At 37.0% G+C, this 21,250-nt stretch overlaps 1 protein-coding gene across 1 annotated transcript in view; it reads left to right on the top strand.

Annotated features, from left to right (window-relative positions):
* The window catches only part of Ulk4 (unc-51 like kinase 4), a 516,944-nt gene that overhangs the window by 10,662 nt on the left and 485,032 nt on the right, over window positions 1-21,250 (top strand). The window contains exons 4-8 of the mRNA XM_071600065.1: window positions 3,765-3,864; window positions 5,493-5,632; window positions 11,761-11,923; window positions 16,068-16,169; window positions 16,720-16,803. Of these exons, the coding sequence (XP_071456166.1) occupies window positions 3,765-3,864; window positions 5,493-5,632; window positions 11,761-11,923; window positions 16,068-16,169; window positions 16,720-16,803 (589 nt within the window). The remainder of the gene's footprint in view (window positions 1-3,764; window positions 3,865-5,492; window positions 5,633-11,760; window positions 11,924-16,067; window positions 16,170-16,719; window positions 16,804-21,250) is intronic.

Here is a 21,250-nt window from a genome sequence, read left to right as displayed (position 1 = left end):
AGCCGGAACTGGTTTAAGAGGAAGTGGGAGGAGGTGGAGGCCACTCTTGAGTTTTGATGAAGCAAGGAGCAGAGAAATAGGGTGACAGCTGGATGGCAATATGGGGCATTAGGAGTTACATGTGACTCCTGATGAGAGACCTCAAATCCCAGGGCTTGAAGCAGATGGCCTGTTTTCTCAGGTGAAGGAAGTCTTGGATTTATAACCTGGTTTCACCAAATGCCTCTTAGCTATTGTTTGTCTCTTCTGTCTTTATTGCTTGGCTCTGTGTTTAAGGCCACTTTACAGTTGCTGGGTGACAATACCTTTAGCCATCATGCCAGTTTTCCTGGGTAGGAAGGGGGTGCTTAGGTGTTACTTGGTGTCTTGAATAAAACCCCTTTAAAGTTTCCTAGGAAATTTCAGCCAGTGACTTGACTAACATCTTGGTGCCTTTCCTCTGCCCCCTCACCTGTACAGAAAGTGAGGAAGTGTTTTTTTTTCTGTCCAGGCATGAAGCTGTCTTTGGCAATATAGGAACTCTGTATTAATCATGTAGGTGAAAGGGGTATTAGGTAAGCCACTGGAGCCTCTCCACAGAGATAATTGCAGGGAATGAGTCAGTATAAAGGGAAAATGAATGTAGGGTAGGGAGGAGATGGCTGTCAAAGTGAAGTTTGCATGGGATCTTGTATACCTGAGGAAACAGTGGCTTTTGAAAGGAGGGTGGACAGTTGAGAGGAGAATGGGGTAGAGATAAGGATGCTGCTTGATAGACCTGGTGTAGGGAGCAAGAGAAAGTCCTGAGGGATTTTGCTGTCTCTGAAATTAGCAGTCATCAATTAAGAGGTGGGAGGAGGGGAAGGCAGTATTAGAGGTTTGAGGAAAGAGGAGGTGAGAATAGCCTCTTGAAGGTCAGGTAATTGGTGGCCTTTTGAGATTGTGATCTGGTGGTTTGTGTCTACTTCAGCTGTTGAATATATGCAGGATTGTAGAAGGCTGAATTTAGCTGGAATTGGGATCTAGGACAAGGGAAAGGGAAGTGAGTGTGCTCACAGGCATGTGTGGTAGATTTTGGAGGTCATGATTTTTAGGGAAAACTAGCAACACTTCTCTCAAATATAATGGGGGCCACAAATATAATTGTATGTTTCCTAGTAGCCACATTGAAAAAGAAAAAAGGGACTGGGGGTGTAGCTCGGTGGTAGAGCACCTTCCTTACATGTGCAAGGTTCAGGTTTGAGATTTGATCTCGGGCAACACACACGAACACAAGGGTAAAATTAACTTAAATGTATTAAAACACAATAAATACAGTACCTTATTTCAACACGCAATTTTTGATCAAAACTTGGTCATTTCCATTCATTCAGGTATTAAGTTTTTAGAATCTGGTGTATATTTGACACTTAGAACATATCTGTTCATATTGGCTGCTTTGTAATTGCCCTGTATGGCAAGCAGCTCCTATATTGTATAGTACGGGTCTGCAGAGTAACTATGGGTAGTTGAGGTGGGGGTAGGCGGCAAGGTTGCCAGAGATGATGTGGCCCTGTAATGAACACCGGAAGAGTAAGTAGGTATTGGGTGGAAGTTGAATACTGGGGAGTGTCAGAGTGTGCTGAGGACTGAATTCTGATGGTGAATCTGTGGGAATTTCATCTCTTTCCATCAGGACCTCTGTGTTCCTGTGCCTGAATCAGTGGGCATCCTTAAACATGCTTGCTACATGGCCTTCACCATTCTTTAGTGGTCTTTTTAGTTTTATGGTTTCTTAGTCCTTAAATTCTTTCTTGATCACTCTGATTATTGTTTTTCTCATCTGTTTTCTAAATCATTTTCCTCTAATTGTGTTACACTATGAGCTTATCTAGTTCTGAGAGTGTACCACATATTCCATTTTTAAAAAGCTCTATTTCTAAATAAAGTGACAATAAGATTTGTGATCTTTTTTTTAAAAAAGAATCTGAGGCACTTTTGTACTTGTCAGCCATTCTAGGTATTTTCAAAGACTTCTTAAAATTGTATAAGTTTAAAATACAACATGTTTTCACTTACATCTACATAGTGAAATGATTACTACAGATAAGCAATTTAACATAACTGTCATTTTATATAGTAAAGATGTGTGTGTATGTAGAGCACCTACGATCTAGTCTCTTGGATAATTTCCAGTAAAACTACAGAATTAGCTATAGTCCGTATGCTGTATTTTTGGGTCTTTAGACTTATTCATCTTGCATAACTGCAATTTTGTGCTTTTTGACCTTCATCTCCCCATTTCTCTCCCCCTCCCACTTCTGGTTAGCCTCTTTCTATTTTGTATTTACATAATCCACTTTTTTTGGTAGATTATTTTCAATCCCCGGGGATTGAATCCAGGGATGCTTAACCACTAAGCTACATCTCCAGCTCTTTTCATTTTCTATTTTGAGATAGGGCCTTGCTAAGTTGCTGAGGCCGACTTTGAATTCGTGATCTTCCTTCCTCCAGAATGACTGGGCATGTGCCACTGTACCTGGTTTATAATCCACTTTTTAAAAAGATTTAATTCTAAGTCTTGATGATTGACTTCTAATGCACATAGCTTTGTGATTTTAGTTTTCATATTTAATGGAATTTTAAAGCAAAGCCCCTGAAGCAATTTAGTATTTTTAAATTGACAGACTTTTGCATTTTTGTTTTTAGTGCACAAGTATTAAGGTCAAATAAAAATATACAGTTTTAAGATCACTGTGTTCATTGTGATTTCTTTTAATAATCTGGATAAATTGACATTAGGACTCAATAAGAATATTTTTGAAAAAGAAGATTGTAAAATCCTGAGTTCTTTTAAATGTTATAAAAGTAATGCATACTCATAATAGAAAATCTGGACAATATAGAAAAATGGATAGAAGAAAAAAGGTGCACTGAAGACAATCACTGTTAGTTTTGGTTTGTCTTTGTTTTTTTCTTTGAGATGGGGTATTATGATGTTGCCCAAGCTGACCTTGAACTTGAGACCTTCTTACCTCAGCTTCCCAAGTGACTGGGATTACAGGCAAGCACCACCACAATGTGTGAGGTCTTTATTTTTTAGTATCCCATCATATCTATTCTCTGTGTATGTAAGGTGCAACAGTTATTAACTAAGCTTTGTGTTCTGAGTACCTTTAAGGTAGGTGAGGCTAAGCTATGATGTTCAATAATTCAGATCTATTAAATGCATTTTCTACTTACAGTATTTTCAATTTAGGATGGATTTATTGGACTACAACCTCATAAGTCAAGGAGCATCTATATTTCTACTAACAGCTGCATGTACATCTTCTAGTTATTAACCATAAATCTTGTACAATCTGTATTTACACAGATGCATATCTTTTTTTTGTTGTTGCGGGGCTGGGGATTGAACCCATGGCCTTGTACATGTAAGGCAAGTACTCTATCAACTGAGCTATATCCTCAGCCCCCAGATGCATGTTTTTTAAGGTTATACACTGTTAGCATTTTTCCATGTGACTGGCATTCCTAACCATTATTTCTAATGTCTGTAAGTAAATTCCACCACTTTTCTTTTTAATATATTTTTAGTTGTAAATAAACACACAGTATCTTTGTTTTTAATGTGGTACTCAGGATCAAACCCAGTGCCTCACACATGTGAGGCAGGTGCTTTACCACTGAGCTACAACCCCAGTCCATTTTCTACTGTTTTCTTATCCATGTCCCAATTACATAGTTAGGTGCTTCTCATATCTGAGTTTAAGAACTTCTTAAAGTGAATGCTGTATGTTTTATAGGTCCGTCTCACCCATGAAATTAAACACAAGAATATTGTAACTTTTCATGAATGGTATGAAACCAGCAATCATCTCTGGATGGTGGTGGAACTCTGCACAGGTAAGGCTGTAAGGTATGCTCTGAAGTAGTCCCCTGATGCAGTATTGAAACGTAGTGTATGTTTGTATTTACCTTTTTAAAAAATTTGGTGGCACTGTGGAATTGAACTCGGAGCCTCATGCATTACCACTGAGCTATATCCCCAGCTCCTGTTGCTTTTTAAAAATCATCTATTATAGATATTATTATGTTAATTTGAAAAGCTATTGCTTGATGAATATTAGGGAAGGGCAAAAGATAAAAGATGTTTGGTAAAAGGAAAGATTATATAAAAGTTTATTTGGAGTTTACTTTGTTATTAAATTACCTGTATAGAAACTTGATATTTTAAAGTGATGATTAACTTGTCAAGCAAGTTTTCACAATAAATAAAAATAAACGCTAGATGTTAACTAGTTTTTAATTATCTAGTACATTCATAAAGCTGTTATCCTTTGGCTTTATGAAAAGGATACTTGCACTTTATAAGAACTGAAGCAATGTGGGAAAAGTACAGAGATGAACCAATAATTCTCACTCCTTGACAATGGAGATGTTATAGCTGTCTACCCAATGTTTTGGGACTACATATAGGGAGGAAGGTGAATGAATACATTTTATCTGGACTTTTAGCCTTAACATTTTGAGTTTATCAGAAAAAAACTAATAAGCATCACCATTGGTGTACTTTATACCTTGATTAGTAATAAAGGATCATTGAATATTGATGTAATGTGATTATTTGCATTATGAATTTTGCTTGTCAGCAGTCAGAATTTATAAAACTTAAAACCAAATTACTTTTAGGGCTAATTTATATTTTTCTGAGTCGGTGTGAGGGGGTCATGGTGGGATTACCTTCATAGACATACACATTGGCAACGTGATCAGGGGATACCCCTAATGTTATTTTGACTTCAGCTGTTTGTTTCTGACCCCTGACCAGGTGTAATATCCTATCTTAAATTATACCAATGTTGGTTCCTCATCCACCAAAAGAAAATAAACCCAGAATACCTTTTTTTTCCCATCATAGTCATTCTGATTAAACTTTCACATGCCAGCTGAGACACTCCTTTATCAGAACTTGACTCCTGTTATAATCTTGATGCTTTAATTAAAAGTTTGCCCCTGGCACTTAGATGATAAGAGGCAGGACTGGCACCTTTGAAGGATAGAACAATAGAATTCACAGTGTGCTTGGCTTTGGCTTTTTGTCTCAATGGTGCCCAGTAAGGGTTGTGACAGCCACATTAGGGAGGGTGTCATCCTTTTTGCCATACAGCGCTTTGTGGAATGTGACCTGATGCTGCATGTGAGTAAACGAGCCTACGCTTTGTATGTTTAAGTGTACAGTTTGGGGTTAATGTTTAATTTTTGCAGCTGTTTATTTCCTAGGGGATTTGGGGGGATTATCCTCTCATCCATTTGCTGACTTAATACCATCCTTCCAGGTGCTTCCTGGGACTGACTCTAGGGTATGGTCACAGACATTGTTTACAGTGCAAAACCACTATGTATACAACTAGTCTATCAGGGTTTACTGTTTAAATCATATTTTAATGCTCACTGTCAGCCAGTATTGAACTTCTCAGAGACTTTGTGATGTTGGTGGGTTAAAATTGGTGATTTTAATCAACTTATTGCAGGTGGTTCCTTAGAAACAGTTATTGCTCAAGATGAAAACCTCCCAGAAGATGTTATAAGAGACTTTGGGATTGACCTGATTACTGGATTATATCATCTTCATAAACTTGGCATTCTCTTTTGTGACATTTCTCCTGGGAAGGTAATTTATGAGTTTTGATTTCCTAGTGGCTTATATCTCAATTTAGAGTGCTTTTTTCAAAGGTGTTACTTTTTTAAATGAAAGAAAATGTGTAGTACTACATTTTAGCTGCCTATTTAAGGAGTTTTTGGAATGTAAAGCCTCTCTTCCTTTCAGAGGTCTTTGAGTAAGTGCTTATTGCCACTGAGGTATATTGTAAATGATGAACCCAATAGGTAAGACTTTTAATTCTTAAATTATAGTACACATTTATGAACCATTATTTTAGCTTGGCAGTGGCATTCTTGGCAGTATATAGGCGATTCCTTATATCATGGATCAAATATTTTCTTTCTTGGTAAAATTGATTCCCATAACTAAATGTTCTTCAGTGTAAGTCATGAAACCTGCTTAGTTTGAGTTGCAGTCAATTTTTTAAAATTTATTTTAATTAGGTATATATGACAGCAAATGCATTTTGATTCATTGTACACCATTGCACCACAACTTTTCATTTCTCTGGTTGTATATGATGTAGCATTGTACTATATTTGCAGTCATATATGTACCTAGGGTAATGATGTCCATCTTATTCCACCATCTTTCCTGCCCCCATACCCCCTCACCTCTCCTTCCTTCCCTTTGCCCAAAGTTCCTCCATTTTTCCTCCCCCCCCACCCGCCCCACCCCGCACGCCATTATGGATCAGCATCCACTTATCAGAGAACATTTGGCCTTTGTTTTTTTGGGGATTGGCTTACTTTGCTCAGCATGATATTCTTCAATTGCATCCATTTACCTGCAAATGCCATATGTTATTTTCTTTAAATGCTGAGTAATATTCCATTGTGTATGTATAGCACAGTTTCTTTATCCATTCATCTATTAAAGAACATCTAGATTGGTTACACAGTTTAGCTATTGTGAATTGAGCTGCTGTAAGCATTGATGTTGCTGTGTCACCATAGTGTGCTGATTTTAAGTCCTTTGGGTATAGACTGAAGAGTGGGATAGTTGGGTCAAATCGTGGTTCCATTTCAAGTTTTTAAAGAAATCTCCATACTGCTTTCCAAAGTGGTGAGTTGCAAATCAATTTTGACACAGAGACTATGCGATCCTGGACAAATCGCCCTGCTTCTCTCTGCCTTAGTTTCCTTCTTTGTGATATGTAGATAAATATTTTCAGAGTAGTTAAAAGGATTATGTATTATATCTAGGTTAAACTTCTAGGGTGCTTTCTGGCAGGTAGTGTGTCCAAAATCAATGGCAGCTATTACTGTTTTATAAGTATAGGTCTGGAGGAATTGCACATGTTACAAGGCTGAGGTTTCTTTATGCTAATGAAGTGAAAAACTGAATATTTCATTTAAACTTTATTTTAGTAGGCCATCTGTATAAGAAAATTAAACCTGAAAAGAGAACTTCATGAAACTTTAACATGTAAAGAAGTTCTAGTTTGAATTATTCATATGCTTACCCCAAGCCTGCAGCCACCCAACTGTCATTGTAGTGCTGAAAACAGCTATAGACAGTGTGCAAATGCATGGGTGTGGCTGTGTTTCAATAACTTTATTTAGGGATTCTGAAATTTGAATTTCATAGAATTTTCACGTGTCAAATATTCTTTTGATTTTTTTTTTTTTTAATCCACTCGGAAATGTAAAACTACTTAGGTCATAACTGTGCAAATCCAGGCAGTGGCTGGATTTGGACCAGAGAATGGGAGTTTAATGAATTTTATCAGCTGTTATCTAAAATTCATGCTGATTTGTTAAGTAACGTGTGCTCTAGAGCAAGAGTTGGGAAAGGTTGGGCAGGATTCCTGTCTGTTAATAAAGTTTTATTGGAACACAGCCATCCTACACAATTCTTTAATAAAAATTTACTTAGTAGTCAGGACAAAGATACTCTGGTTTGCCAATGGTTCTCAAAGTGTGTTCCTTAGATCAGTATTAATATCTGGGACTTGTTAGAGATGCAGGTTCTTGGGCTTTACACTGGACTTTAGGAATCAAACTTTTGGGGAGTGGCTAATAATCTGCACTTTAACAAGTCCTCAGAGGATTCTGATGCTTGAGGTCCAAAAACCACTTTTGTAGACTAATAGACACGTTATAGTAAGTATTTATGACTAGAAGTTATGAGTTAACTTCAAGTTACTTTTAAAAACAGACGTGACCCAATCCATTGCAACCGCCTAGAAATATTCTTACTGACTCTAGAAGAAACCATGTCACTTCCCAGAATGTTTCTTAAAAAAAAATATGTATTCACAAATTATATTAGCAAACCTGAGTACTTATCACATGCTAGTCATAGTGATTAGCCCTTTGCTCGTATAAGTTCAAGTAACCCTTACAGTAGTCTGAAGACTTAGGTGTTTCACATTTTACACATGAAGTATCAGATAGCAAGTAAGTGTTGGGCTCAATTCTAGTTCTGTAAATTCAGAATTCTGGTTTTAACCTTTTATTATATTGCCTCTTGAATAAAAGACATCTCAGGTTGATGGATTTTCCAAGCCTCTTAGATGTCACGGAGGGTTGATAAATATAGATTGTTAGGTATCATCATTCCTAGTTAGCCAAAAGGGAATTAGTTTCAGGACCCCCTTTTGTTACCAAAATCCTAGGATGCTCAAGTTCCTTATATAAGATGGCATAGTATTTTCAACTTATATTCTCCTGCGTATTTTAAATCTCTAGATTACTTATACAATAAGTGCTATGCTATGTAAATATTTGTTACATTACATTTATTGAATGATGACAAGAAAAAAGCTGAACAGGTTTAGTGTAGACCATATTAGTCAACTTTCTGTTGCTGTGACACAACACCAAACAATTCAAAAGGAGGGAGGATTTATTTTGGCTCACAGTTGCAGAGGTGTCAGTCTGTGATCATTTGGCTCTATTGTTTCTGGACCTGTGGTGAGCCAGAATGTTGGTGGGAAGCTTGTGTTAAAGCAAAACTCCTTACTTCATGATGGCTAGGAAGGTGAGAGGAAGAGGTTAGGTGTAAAATACACACTAAGGGAGCAACTTCAATGACCTACTTCCTCAAACTAGGCCCCACCTCCTAAAGTTTCCACTACTTCCCAATAGCACACTAAACTCTGAATCCATAATTGGATTGGTCCATTCATGAGATCAGAGCCCTTATGATACATTCAATTCTCAAAGGCCCACCTCTGAAAACTGCACTGGGGAACAAGGCTTCAACACATGAGCTTTTGGGAGACATTTAAGAACTAAACCATAGGGGGATTCAAGATGGTAAATTAGAAGACTGTATTCCTAGTTGCTGTGTGGCTCAGGCTTCAAGCAGGGAGAGTACTGCTTCATAGTGAGGTGGGTGAAAGGGATTTCTCTAAAATTCAATATTGGACAGTAAGAGTATCTTGGGGGTTCAGAAATCTTGAGAATGAAAGGAACATCTAGATACAGGAGGCATTTAGAACCCCAAATGTACAAGAACAAAAAACAACTCTGACACATCATAATTAAAACATCTTATAGGACAAGGATAGAATTTTAAACGTCTCTAGAGAAATAGGCCATAGAGGCAGGCCAAAAGAATCATTTCAGGTTTCTGAGCACAAACTCTAAAAGTCAGGAGGGCTTAGGATGATGCTTGTGTATTGCATGTGTGTGTGTATATTTTGAGTGTGTGTGTGTAAATAAAGTGGATTTAACAGATATCTGTTGTATGTTTCATCCAACAACTGAATATACTTCCTTCTCAGTGACTTAGAGAACTTGCTCCAAAATAGATCTTATTTTAGGCTACAAGGCAATTCTTAGCAAATACAAAAAATGATCTAATTCCTTGAGTCTTATCAGATCGTAATGGAATGAAATTTGAAATCAGCACCCAAAAACCCTACAGAAACTAGATAACCACATGGATATTGAATAACACTCTTTGAATGATGAATGGGTGATAGAAGGAATCAGGAGAAATTAAAGTCTTAGACCCAAATGAGAATAGAGGTACAACATACTAGAAAAAACACTGTGGAGGCAGTTTTAAGAGGAAAGTTTACAGCTATGAGTGTCTACATAAAAAAATCAGAAGAGCCCAAACTAACAACCTAATGATACGTCTTAAGGCCATTGTACAAGAAGAAACCAATTCCAGAACCTATAGAAGGAAGGAAATAATTAAGATCAGAGCTAAAATAGAGAATAAAACAATGCAAAGAATCAATGAAATCAAGAGTTGCTTCTTTGAAAAGATAAACAAGATTGAGTAGCCCTTATCCAACCTAGCCAAAAGAAAGAGAAGACCCAAATTAAAATTACGCATGAAATAGAAATTACCATAGAAATCTGGAAGATCATTATGGACTATTTTGGAAACTCCAGTAAGCTGGAAAATCTAGAAGACATGGATGTTTCTAGACATGTGACCTGCCAAGATTGAATGGAGAAGACATAGAAAACCTAAACAGAACAGTAACTAGTAATGAATAGAAGCAGTAATGAAAAGCCTTCCAGCAAAGAAAAGCCAAGGATCAGATGGATCTTCAGCTGAATTCTAGATATTTAAAGAACTAATGTCAATGTTCCTCACATTATTCCACTAAATAGGGATGGGACACTTAAAAAATTCATTCTACGAAGCCAGTATATCTTACCAAAACCAGGTAAGGAAACATCAAGGAAAGAAACGCAAATACCCTTAACTTAAATGCAAAAATCCTTAATATGTTGTACATATTTTGCTAATATTTTGTTAAGATTGTACATCATAATCAAGTTTTATTCCAGAGATGCAAGGATGGTTTAACATAAACTAATAAATGTAACTCATCACACACAGAATTAAGGGCAAAATTGATCATCTAAATAAATGCAGAGAAAGCCTTTGACAAAATTCAGCATTAAAGAAACTAGGGATAGGGCTGGGGTCGTGGCTTAGAGGTAGAGCACTTGCCTACCATGTGTGAGGCACTGGGTTCTATCCTCAGCACCACATAAAAATACATTATGTCCACTTATAACTAAAAAATATTCAACTAAGGATAGAGGAAACCTCCAACATTACAAAGGCTGTAAGTGTAAAACTCCAAACCAACCTTACAGTGAAAAAGGAAAAACGGAAAGCGTTTTCTTTAAAATCTGGAAAAATAGAAGGATGTTCATTATTACTACTAGTATTTAAATAGTGCTAGAAATTGTACGTAGGGCAATTGGGCAAGAAAAGGAAATGGATAAAAATAGGAAAGAAAAGAGTGAAATGTTGCAGATGATATGATCCTATACTTAGAAGGTTCAAAGAAATCCACCAGAAGACTGCTAGAGCTAATTTAGCCAAGCGGCAGTTTATAGAATTGATGTGAAAATCAATAGCTTTCCTATATACCAATAATGAATATGCTGAGAAATTAAGGAAACAATTTCATTCACAATAGCCTTAAACAACAACAACAACAACAATAAAAAAAACTGAATCAAAAACCTAGGAATAAATCAAGGAGGTGAAAGACCGCTACAGTGAAAACTATAGGACACTGAAGCAAGAAATTGAAGACTCATGAAGATGGAAAATCTTCCCATGCTCATGGATAGGCAGAATTAATATTATTAAAGGGCCATACACCAAAAGCAATATTCAGATTCAATTCAGTCTTCATCAAAATACCAATAACATTCTTCACAGAACTAGAAAAAAAAAAAAAGTCCTAAGATTCACTTGGAATAGTAAGACCCAGAACAGTCAAAGCAATTTGAAGCCAAAAAAAGCAATCTGGAGCTATCACAATACCCGATTTGAAAACCTACAGAATGGGAGAAAATCTTTGGTGCTATTCTAACAGAATATTAATATCCAGAATATGTAAAGACTTCAATGTTCAACATGGAAAAAAATGAATTAAATAGATATTTCTTTAATATTATATACGTTATACTTTATTTTCCAGAAGTCTGAGGTTTCCCTGTGGTTATATGGTATCTGAGAATGGCCAATTCTATTTTTAAATTGTTGTATTTTTCAATAGCTTCTTTAAAAAATTTTTAGCATTTTTGAGTTGTGATGAAGCAAGAAAGCCAACTCTGAAAGTCTAAAGTGCAATTATAAGAAGTATTAATGGATATGCAAATTAAATTGAACTTGTTTCTAAAAACACATTTTGATCTTTATAGATACTCTTGGAAGGGCCTGGCACTTTGAAGTTTAGTAATTTTTGCTTGGCAAAAGTGGAAGGTGAAAATTTGGAAGAGTTCTTTGCCTTGGTGGCAGCAGAAGAAGGAGGAGGTGACAGTGGGGAAAATATGCTGAAGAAAAGCATGAAAAATAGAGTCAAAGGTATGTGGACTTGGAGAGCTTAAAGATCATAATTCTTGGGCCACCCAAGGTTTGTGTTTAGGAGATGGCATTGGTCTTGTGTTATAAACAAATCACATATTGAAAATAGAAACTACTGGAAGAAACCTGGACATGGGTATAGCTTTGTCCGTGGATTACAGATTTCCTTTTGGATCTAATATTTTTAGGTATGAGAAGCCTCTAATGCTATGTGGTAATTGATGTGTTACCAGCCACTCATTAGAACAGAAGGGACTCTTCCAGCTCTTTAGAACAGTGCCTGGCACACACTTGTAGTCAGTACGTATTCTTCAATATCATTAAGTGACTTATCTTCTCCATTTGGAACAGATTTCTAGAGGGTGTATTCTTGGTAGGTTACTTTGACAATGAAATGGGGTTGGGGTGTTAAAATTACTGTACCTAAGGGAGAGTTGAAGTGATATTTCTATTTATTTTTCTTTGTGGTATGAGAGATCAAATCCAGGGCTTCATGCGTACTAGGCAAGTGCTCTGCCAGTAACTTGCATCCCCAGCCCTTGAAGTGCTATTTCTTCTACCTTTTGGTAGAAATGGTGAAGATCTCTCCTCAAATTTCCATGTACAGGTACCTGAGACTGGGGCCATTGAAGCTCTGATACCTGCTGTGCCATCAGTTAAGTTGGGTGCTTGGGCTTGGCAGCCATGTGCCCTAGGGATGAGAGAGATGAGGGAAAAGTATGGAGAATAGCAGGGTAATTGTAGTCACCATAAATGTAGCCAAAGAAAATTAACTATTAGAGCCAGTCTTATATAGGAAAAATTTCATACCAACATCGCAGCTTTTAGGAACCTCAATTAGCTTTCCATATAATGACCAGCACTCAATGAAGATAATTATTGTGGGCTATATTAGTAGAATATTGAGTTCTGAGTTAAGATTTTATTATAGAAACCAAGAAAGGCTATTTCAGGAATGTATATTTGAAATATTCCCCTTTAGTAAGCGGAAGAGAGCTGTGTGAAGTAGTTAAAAGTTCTAGCATTGATGCTAGCACAGTCCTTGTGATGGGTCATGTCAGTGGAGAATGCCCTCATAACCAGCAGGGCAGAATCGGTCCTTGCCTTTGTGGGCTGTCCATGTCATAGCCAACTCGCCTTCACATTCTCTGATAATAAGCAAAACCACTTCTCTTTGGAGCTTTTGATAATTTACAATTTAAGTATGGTGATGAACAAGGCACATGAAATAACCTGACTTTTGACCTAGTAAGTGACTGGGTGTTGTGGTGGGGTTGTCAGTTGGTCAGCAGTGGTGTATAACCATCAAGAATCTGTTAGGAGTGAAGCTGATGTTGTGATGAAAGCTTTAGATGGTCTGTATAAAGGTAGCATTGCAAAGAGCTTCTAAAAGGACACCTGGATTCTCATTCTGACTCACTCCTCACTACATAACCTTGAGAATAACATCATAGCTTCTAGGATTTAATTTCCTGTTGATCATGGGTCCCAAACTTCAGGAACTGGAGGGTTATGTGAATGAATGAAATGGCCCAGTTTAAGAGGGGAAGGAGGTTATGTTGAGCTGGTCTCGCTCAGTTCTGCCTTGGATCAGTGTTGATTGATTGAGAGAAGCTGGGAATTTGAGTTGATTGATGAAATAAGTTTCAAGTTTAGAATTTCTTACCTACAGTTTAAAGTTTGGGTTTCCAGATCATCTGCCTATTTGCTTCTCTATTCTTGTGATGCCCCTAAAAGTGTGACTCATTCTTCAACTACAGGGAACATGATTGACCAAGGCCTCCTGTTCCTTGAGGGGCTGCTTTTGTTCTGAGGCAGTGCTCCCCAGAAGCCCCACAACCAGCATGGCAGGCTACTAATGCAGGCCTATTTCTGCGAGATGGTCTGATGTCAGTTTTGGTTCAGGGATTCTTGATGACTTTCTGAACCTCTCTCAGACTGTGTGGTATCTCACTTGGGGTCCATTATACACTGCTGTCTGACCAACTACCTCTAACTTAGAGCTTCCTGTAATACTTTCCTTGCACTGTTGATTTTTGACTTGGTGTCTGCTTCTTAGAAGACCTCGACTACCCCATCCCCCATGAATCCCTACCTTTTTTTTGTGGGGTGGGGTGGGGATGCAGTGCTAGAGACCAAACCCCAGGACCTTGTGCATGCCAGGGCAGTGCTTTACCTCTGAGCTACATCCCCAGCCCTCTCTACCTTTTGCTTTACATTCCATTAAAACAGCATGATTACAGTTTTCCTGCACACATCAGATGGTTGCTCCCATATGTCCTTTTTCCTTTAGTTTCCCCCTGTTCTTTTCTGCCTTCAGCTTTTTCCCAGATGACTACTTTTTTTGTCTAGGATTTTACTGGACCAAGTATTTAAGTATTGGTTATTTCCTTTGATAGTATTCTATATAGTTTATCATTGAATTTATCCATATATATCCATACACACACACACACACACACACACACACACACACACATTTATTTATTTTACCTGTTTGATCATGAATGTAGGGACTTCATATTCTTTTATTTGTTAAAATCTTTGATAATTTCATGTTTATTAATTTGACATTTAGACGTGTTCTAGGTCCTAGGAATATGGATGTGAATAAACAGGTAAAAACCTTGGTGCTCACTGAACTTAGATTTCTAGTGGCAAAAGATATACAGTCATTCACATTTAACAAATATTAATGAAGCACCTATTAAGTGCTGTGCAGGGTACCTGGGTGTCCCAAGGGTCCGATTTATCTTTGTTTCCTCAGCATCTAGGGTGGGCAAATAGGTCCTTCATAATATTTGTTGAAGGAATTTGTGTATGAAATGTGATAGCATACCAAGAAAATTCCATGGGAGAGCTGTAAAACCACACTTAGGAACACATAAGGCTGATGTTGTGGCTATAGTAAGCCGTGGAGGTAAAATGTGCTGGAAGGCTTACCTGAGTAGAATTTTGTTTCTGAATAATTGATGATTACTTCATGGGGAGAACATTCTCACTGGGGGTTGGGAGGTGGAGTGGATAGAATATGCACCAGGTAGAGAAGAGGGCCATGGATATTGGTGTGACTTGTGGGATTGTGAATACCCCTGTAACATCTCTCATCAGTGAATAAAGGAACTTTCAGGCTCTATTGTGGTGTTTCTGTGTAATGCTAAACTTGTATAAAGTATATATTATACACGTAAGTGCCACTCATCAAATATTTCCCATTCTCCTGAATATGTGGTAGGACTGCATCTTCTCCCCAGCCAAAGCCATTAAGGTTTGAGCAGAAGCCAGCCGAATCACTTGGAGGTGGGAATTTTAAGAGCCAGTGTGTAATTTGCTAATTCTTTTACCCTGCCTCCGAAACTGAGGATACATGGGTTGAGATGGAGCCTCCATCAGCCTGGGTTTTTGACAATGAGGATCAGAGTCCCTCAGTTGACTTGTGATGGACAAGGATTTTAACAAGTACCTTCATTGTTAAGCCAGTAGGATTTGGGGTTATGAAGACTGTCCAACAACCTTTTTTAATTATAATGGTATAATGAAGGTTTTTTTTTCTTTTGACTATATAAATTATTAAAAAGAGTATGTATGTATAAGAAACTGAAAGTTCCATGCCTCTCACTTAGGTGAATTTTCAAAATCTTTATATATATATCCTTTGCAAAATGTAATCTCAACAAACATGGGGCTGCAGTTGTAGCTCAGTGGTAGAATGCTTGCCTACCACGTGTGAAGGAGGTACTAGGTTCAATCCTCAGCACCACATAAAAGTAAATAAAATATAAAGGTATTGTGTTCAGCTATTACTTAAAAACAATATTTTTTAGTTGTAGTTGGATACAATATCTTTAATTAATTTATTTATTTTTATGTGGTGCTGAGGATTGAACCTAGGGCCTTGCCCGTGGTAGGCGAGCGCTCTACCCCTGAGCCACAACCCCAGCCCTGATAACTAAAAAATTAAAAAACAAACAAAACTGCCTAGACTATTGAAAAAAATTAAACATTTTAAAAAGGTGAAATACACATGAAGTTTTTATTCATGTATGTTTTCTTCCTGTCTTCTACCATCTCACTAGATCTCTCCCAGGTTGAGTGGGTATAATACAAATGCCTAATGGAGTTGTTCTTTATACTTTGTTTTTAGGATCTCCTATCTATACAGCACCAGAGGTTATGAGGGGTACTGACTTCTCTGTCACCAGTGATCTCTGGTCTTTGGGCTGCCTGCTTTATGAAATGTTTTCAGGTGATTACTTTCTGGTTTAATATAAAATCAAGGTTGGACTACAATAAATAAATAAAAAGCAGGTTAATTCTGTAGTTTGCAAATATTTTACCTATAAGATATAAAAAAGCTGGTTTTATTGTTTTTGTATATACCCGTTTTGGCTGAATTGCTTGATACCTAGGTGTATATAGGTTTTAGAATTTTTTTGACATGTAGGTAAATTGTTCATGATAATAATCTGGAATATCAAAATGTGTCTATTAAAAACTGATTGTTAGTAGAAATTCTTGTAAAGGTGCCTTGTGACAGAATTAAGATCTGTTGAGTAGCCCATGAAACCCTTGGATCATGGTAGTGATCTATAAGTGATTTTATATGTTGGTTAGAATAATAAATTTTGAATTAGAAGTATAAAAAGATACCATGTGCTTGATGTACATATTAGGTATCCACAGAGTAGTACTTGTTTTTCTCTATAAATTGTATATTTCTAAAGTATTTGTAGTTGAGATAAGTTTAGAATTGGTGATAGCAAACTGTTTAATTTTGCAAGTTTATGTGATTTCAGGAAAACCTCCATTCTTCTCAGAAAGTGTTTCAGAATTAATTGAAAAGATTTTATATGAAGATCCTTTACCACCTATTCCAAAAGGTAAGATTTCAAAAAAGTACAGTTAATTTATACCTTATACTGAGTATACCTTTCCCCAAATCTGCTTTACTGATACATAAACTTCAAAAGTACTTTACAAGTAATCCCAAGTTCATAATTTTTTCTTTGCCATTTTTTGATATTTAAATCGAAAAGAAAGTAATACTGTTTGATTTAAAAACATGAATTTTGTTCTCTTATAAGAAAACAGATTTAAAGATTTAAGACTCAATCATCATACATGTTTCTTGACTGTAATACTTATTTTTTTTTGTATTCATGTCTCATATGATTATTTCTGTGTTGTGTAGAACACATCAGGTGATTATCTGTCCTTAGCTGGATGAATAGTAATGCTATCCTGAGAAATTTTAAAAATCTTTAAAATTTAGATATTGTTCTATTTAAAAAATGTTGGATCTTGGGCTGGCGATGTGGCTCAAGCGGTAACGTGCTCACCTGGCACGCGTGGGGCACTGGGTTCGATCCTCAGAACCACATAAAAAAGATGTGTCCACCGAAAACTAAAAATAAATATTAAAAAAAATTCTCTTAAAAAAAAAAAAAAAGTTGGAACTTTAATTATACAAATTGTGGCTGACATAACAATCTACCATACATTTTAAGAAATGAAAAATAAAACATTATTAAATAAGTTAATCTTAAGACACATTTGAATATAGGATTCCACAAATATTTGTTGAATATTTAAAAGAAAAAAATTTCCGAAGCAATGAATGGAGTAAATAGAAATGCAGAATACTTTTGATATTTCTAGAATTAGGTGGAAAAAATGAAAAATCTTGATTGCCGCACTCTGGCTGGGCACAATTCAGAAGCCACTTGTCAAAAGAAACGAACTTTATTTTTAGAACACAAACACCACACCACACAGCTCCTCAGGAAAAACCCTCAGAGCCCAACTGCCACCACTGGCTTCCCACAAGCCTCTCCACCTCCCCCACTTCTCCTGCTCTTGAGGCCGATTGGCTGGGTCACGTGGGCGGAGCCAAAAAAAAGTCCCCCAATGAGCAGCTCCGTGGTCTGAAAGGGCAGGGAAACAGCCCAATGAGCATCACCGCAGAGGAGCCAATCAGTTGGCAGCTAGAAGTTTGCTGGGGCCCCCGTGAGCCAATCATCAGCTGGCAGCTGGAAGTTTGCTGGGGCCCCTTTCGGCTGTGGCTCTCAACATCTCCCCCTCTCTGTTTAAACAACAAGCATGTGGCTTAGGGACCGTGCCTGCCTTAGGTTGTCCAATACTACATTTGGTCCTTACCCGGTCGTCGGATGAGCTGACCTCAAGGCGTCAGCCTCCTGTCTTAGGTTGATACCATTGCAATTGGATCTTACCCGTCATTGACTACCGGTCCAGCATACAGCCACACCTGTGGATAGGTCTTTGTACCAGTGTGGGGGGGGTGAGGTTCTTTGCCTCACCTCTGTTGGCCCCCAAATTTTAGCTGAATGACCATCACAAGCAGAAGGGAGGAGGATACACCAAGCCAATTGACGGCTCCTTTTGGAAAAATTGTACCACCAATGACGCCATCAGCAAAAATACCCCAACACTACCACAAGTCGCTGCACCAACAGGTAGTTCACAATGCATACAAGTGAGTTCACAATGCATACAAGTGATACATAGTCCAGGCAAGTTCTGCAAGCAGTTCAGTGATGGCTATTGCAGAAGCTGTAGATTGGTTTTATCTTTGTCTTCACCGGCACTGGGATGAAGATAGGAATTCTGGCAATAATGGCTAAAGAAAAAAATTATGTAACATTCCAGAAGGCACTAAAAGAAAACAATTTTCTGAACAATTTACATTATCTTGAACAGAATTATTAAATATAATGAAAAGGAAAGGTGAAAGTAAACGAACAGATCTGTTAACCTCCTTTTTTGTTCACATATTAAAACAATCCTCAACAGCTGTTTACCCAATTTAAATTAAATCATTTAAATCACGTGAATAAAAAAATTTGGATCCATTTTTTCATGAGCGCTCATATGATATATGGACATACGTACATACAACATAAAACACAAGTGTGCACACAACACATAATAGTAAAGGCCTTATAACTTTTTACAGGTGAAATCTCCATTGCAATGTTTAAAAACTCTATAGTCAAAAAAAAGAACTGATCAGCAAAACATTAACCTAGGTCTGTATGAGCTCAAAAAACAAAATAGAACTTCATGATGTGGGAAAGGGTAATAATAAAATAGATATTGAAAAAAGCATCCTGGTTCTGTCGCAGATGTAAGGATAGCCAAACTGGAGTTTTGGATATCAACTGTTATGGATTTGAGCCAAATCATCTTCTTTTTGGTCTGTAGAAATCGCTTTAGTTAATCTTTCTGGAATCCAAATCGGCTGCTGTTCTCCCTGTGGAAGCACACAAACAGACCCCCGACTCCAGACAATCACTGGATCAGGACTTTAGTTAATCTCTCTGGAATCCAAATTGGCTGCTGTTCTCCCTGTGGAAACACACAAACAGACCCCCAACTCCAGACAATTACTGGGTCAGGACCTTTCCATTGTCCTGTTATAATATCCTTCCAAAGTACCTTGGGCTTATGTACATTTTTTGGACACACATGCCTTTCCGCAGCACTAAGCCCTGATGAATCCAAATTTAAAAAGTTTAGAGTAAAAAGTGTTATTTTAAGTTTATCTTTGGGGAATATATACCCCTTCCAAATTCCCTCTTTTTGCTTTAATAAGTACATTTTAATAGTTTGATGAGCTCTTTCAACTATGCCTTGTCCCTGTGGATTGTATGGGATTCCTGTTATATGAGTAATGCCAAATGATGAGCAAAATTGTTTAAAAGAGGTAAAGTATAACCAGGGGCATTATCTGTTTTTAACTGTTTTGGAACGCCCACAGTGGCAAAATTTTGTAAGCAATGAGCTATAATATCTTTAGTTTTTTCTCTGGCATGAAGGGAGCCCAAAAATCCAGAAGTAGTATCAACTGTAACATGCAAATATTTTAATTTTCCAAATTCTGGCAAGTGTGTGACGTCCATCTGCCAAATATGGTTAGGTATCAGTCCTCTAGGATGGATTCCAAGATTAACTTGTGGTAAAAAGGTTACACAATTTTGACATTGTTTTATTATTTGTCTAGCTTGTTCCTTAGTTATTTTAAAATGCTTTTGTAAAGTATTAGCATTGACATGGAACTTTTTATGAAAATTTGTAGCTGCTTCTAATGTAGAGAAAATATGTATGTCATGTGTAGTTTTATCTGCTAAATCATTGCCCAAACTAAGGGCTCCAGGCAATCCTGTATGTGCCCTGATATGTCCTATAAAGAATGGATCTTTTCTATCCCAGATTAGACTTTGTATAGTGGAAAGCAAAGAGAAAACAGTAGAAGAAGGGGAAATCCTACCAGCATCTTCAAGGGATACTTGATGCCTTGAAAATAATCTTTCTAGAATTAATCTTTCCTCCCATGCTCTCCTTCCCTACCCCACTATGAGTCAGCCTTCGGAGTAAGAGGGAAAGGAAGAGGGCAGGGGATTAGCAAGGATGGTGGAATGTGATGGACGTCATTATCCAAAGTACATGTATGAAGACACAAATTTGTGTCAACATACTTTATATACAACCAGAGATATGGAAAATTTGGCTGTATACATGTAATAAGAATTGTAATGCATTCTGCTATCATTTATTTTTTTTTTAAAGTCAATTAAAAATTTTTCTTAGAAGATGAAATTTTTTTAATAAGTATTTTCTGGTAAAAGTTACAGGTTTTCATGTGGGGAAGAGAAATCTGAAAAAGTGTTAGGGGTCAGGTCACAATATCACAGGTGGCCCAAGCTTAATTATTTAGGTGATCTTCATCAAACTTGGGCCACAGTGCACAGTGGTACCATCTGAATTGATTGCCTTGTCTCAGGGGTGTTTGGCTATTGTCTTAGGTAATTTCTTTTTACCTTAAACTGATGAATTGTCCATAATTTAATGCCCATCTAACTAAAAAGACAAAATTATGAGATTAATGAAGTTGGCTGGTTTTATAAACTTGCAATGTTAATTATTTCCCTGTTAACGAACTTCAAAATAAAGAAGTTATTACAAGTAGTTTAATGATAGTGGATTTGTAAAGCAAGGTTAGTCAGGATAGGAGTCCTTCTGAGAATAAGGCTTAACCAATTGCAGAAGGCAGAAGCATCAGTGTAAGGTTGGTGACTTTTATTGAGATTGTTTGTTGGTAAAAAGGAAGTTTAAAGGTTAGGTAAGACTTAGTTTTTGAGATTCATTATTTCCTGTGATCTAGAAGTTCGGTACCTTTGTGCTGTGCACCTCCCCTGTCCTGCCCCATTAAATGGAGGCTGTAATTGTTCTCTTAAAAGTACTTTGTAGGCTTAAATTAGTATTATTTTAAATATTATGATATAGGCTTAAAATGTTATTATTCATTAC

This window comes from Marmota flaviventris, chromosome 1 (assembly GCF_047511675.1).
Source record: "Marmota flaviventris isolate mMarFla1 chromosome 1, mMarFla1.hap1, whole genome shotgun sequence".
NCBI lineage: Eukaryota > Metazoa > Chordata > Mammalia > Rodentia > Sciuridae > Marmota > Marmota flaviventris.
This window is presented reverse-complemented; position numbering and strand designations above follow the sequence as displayed.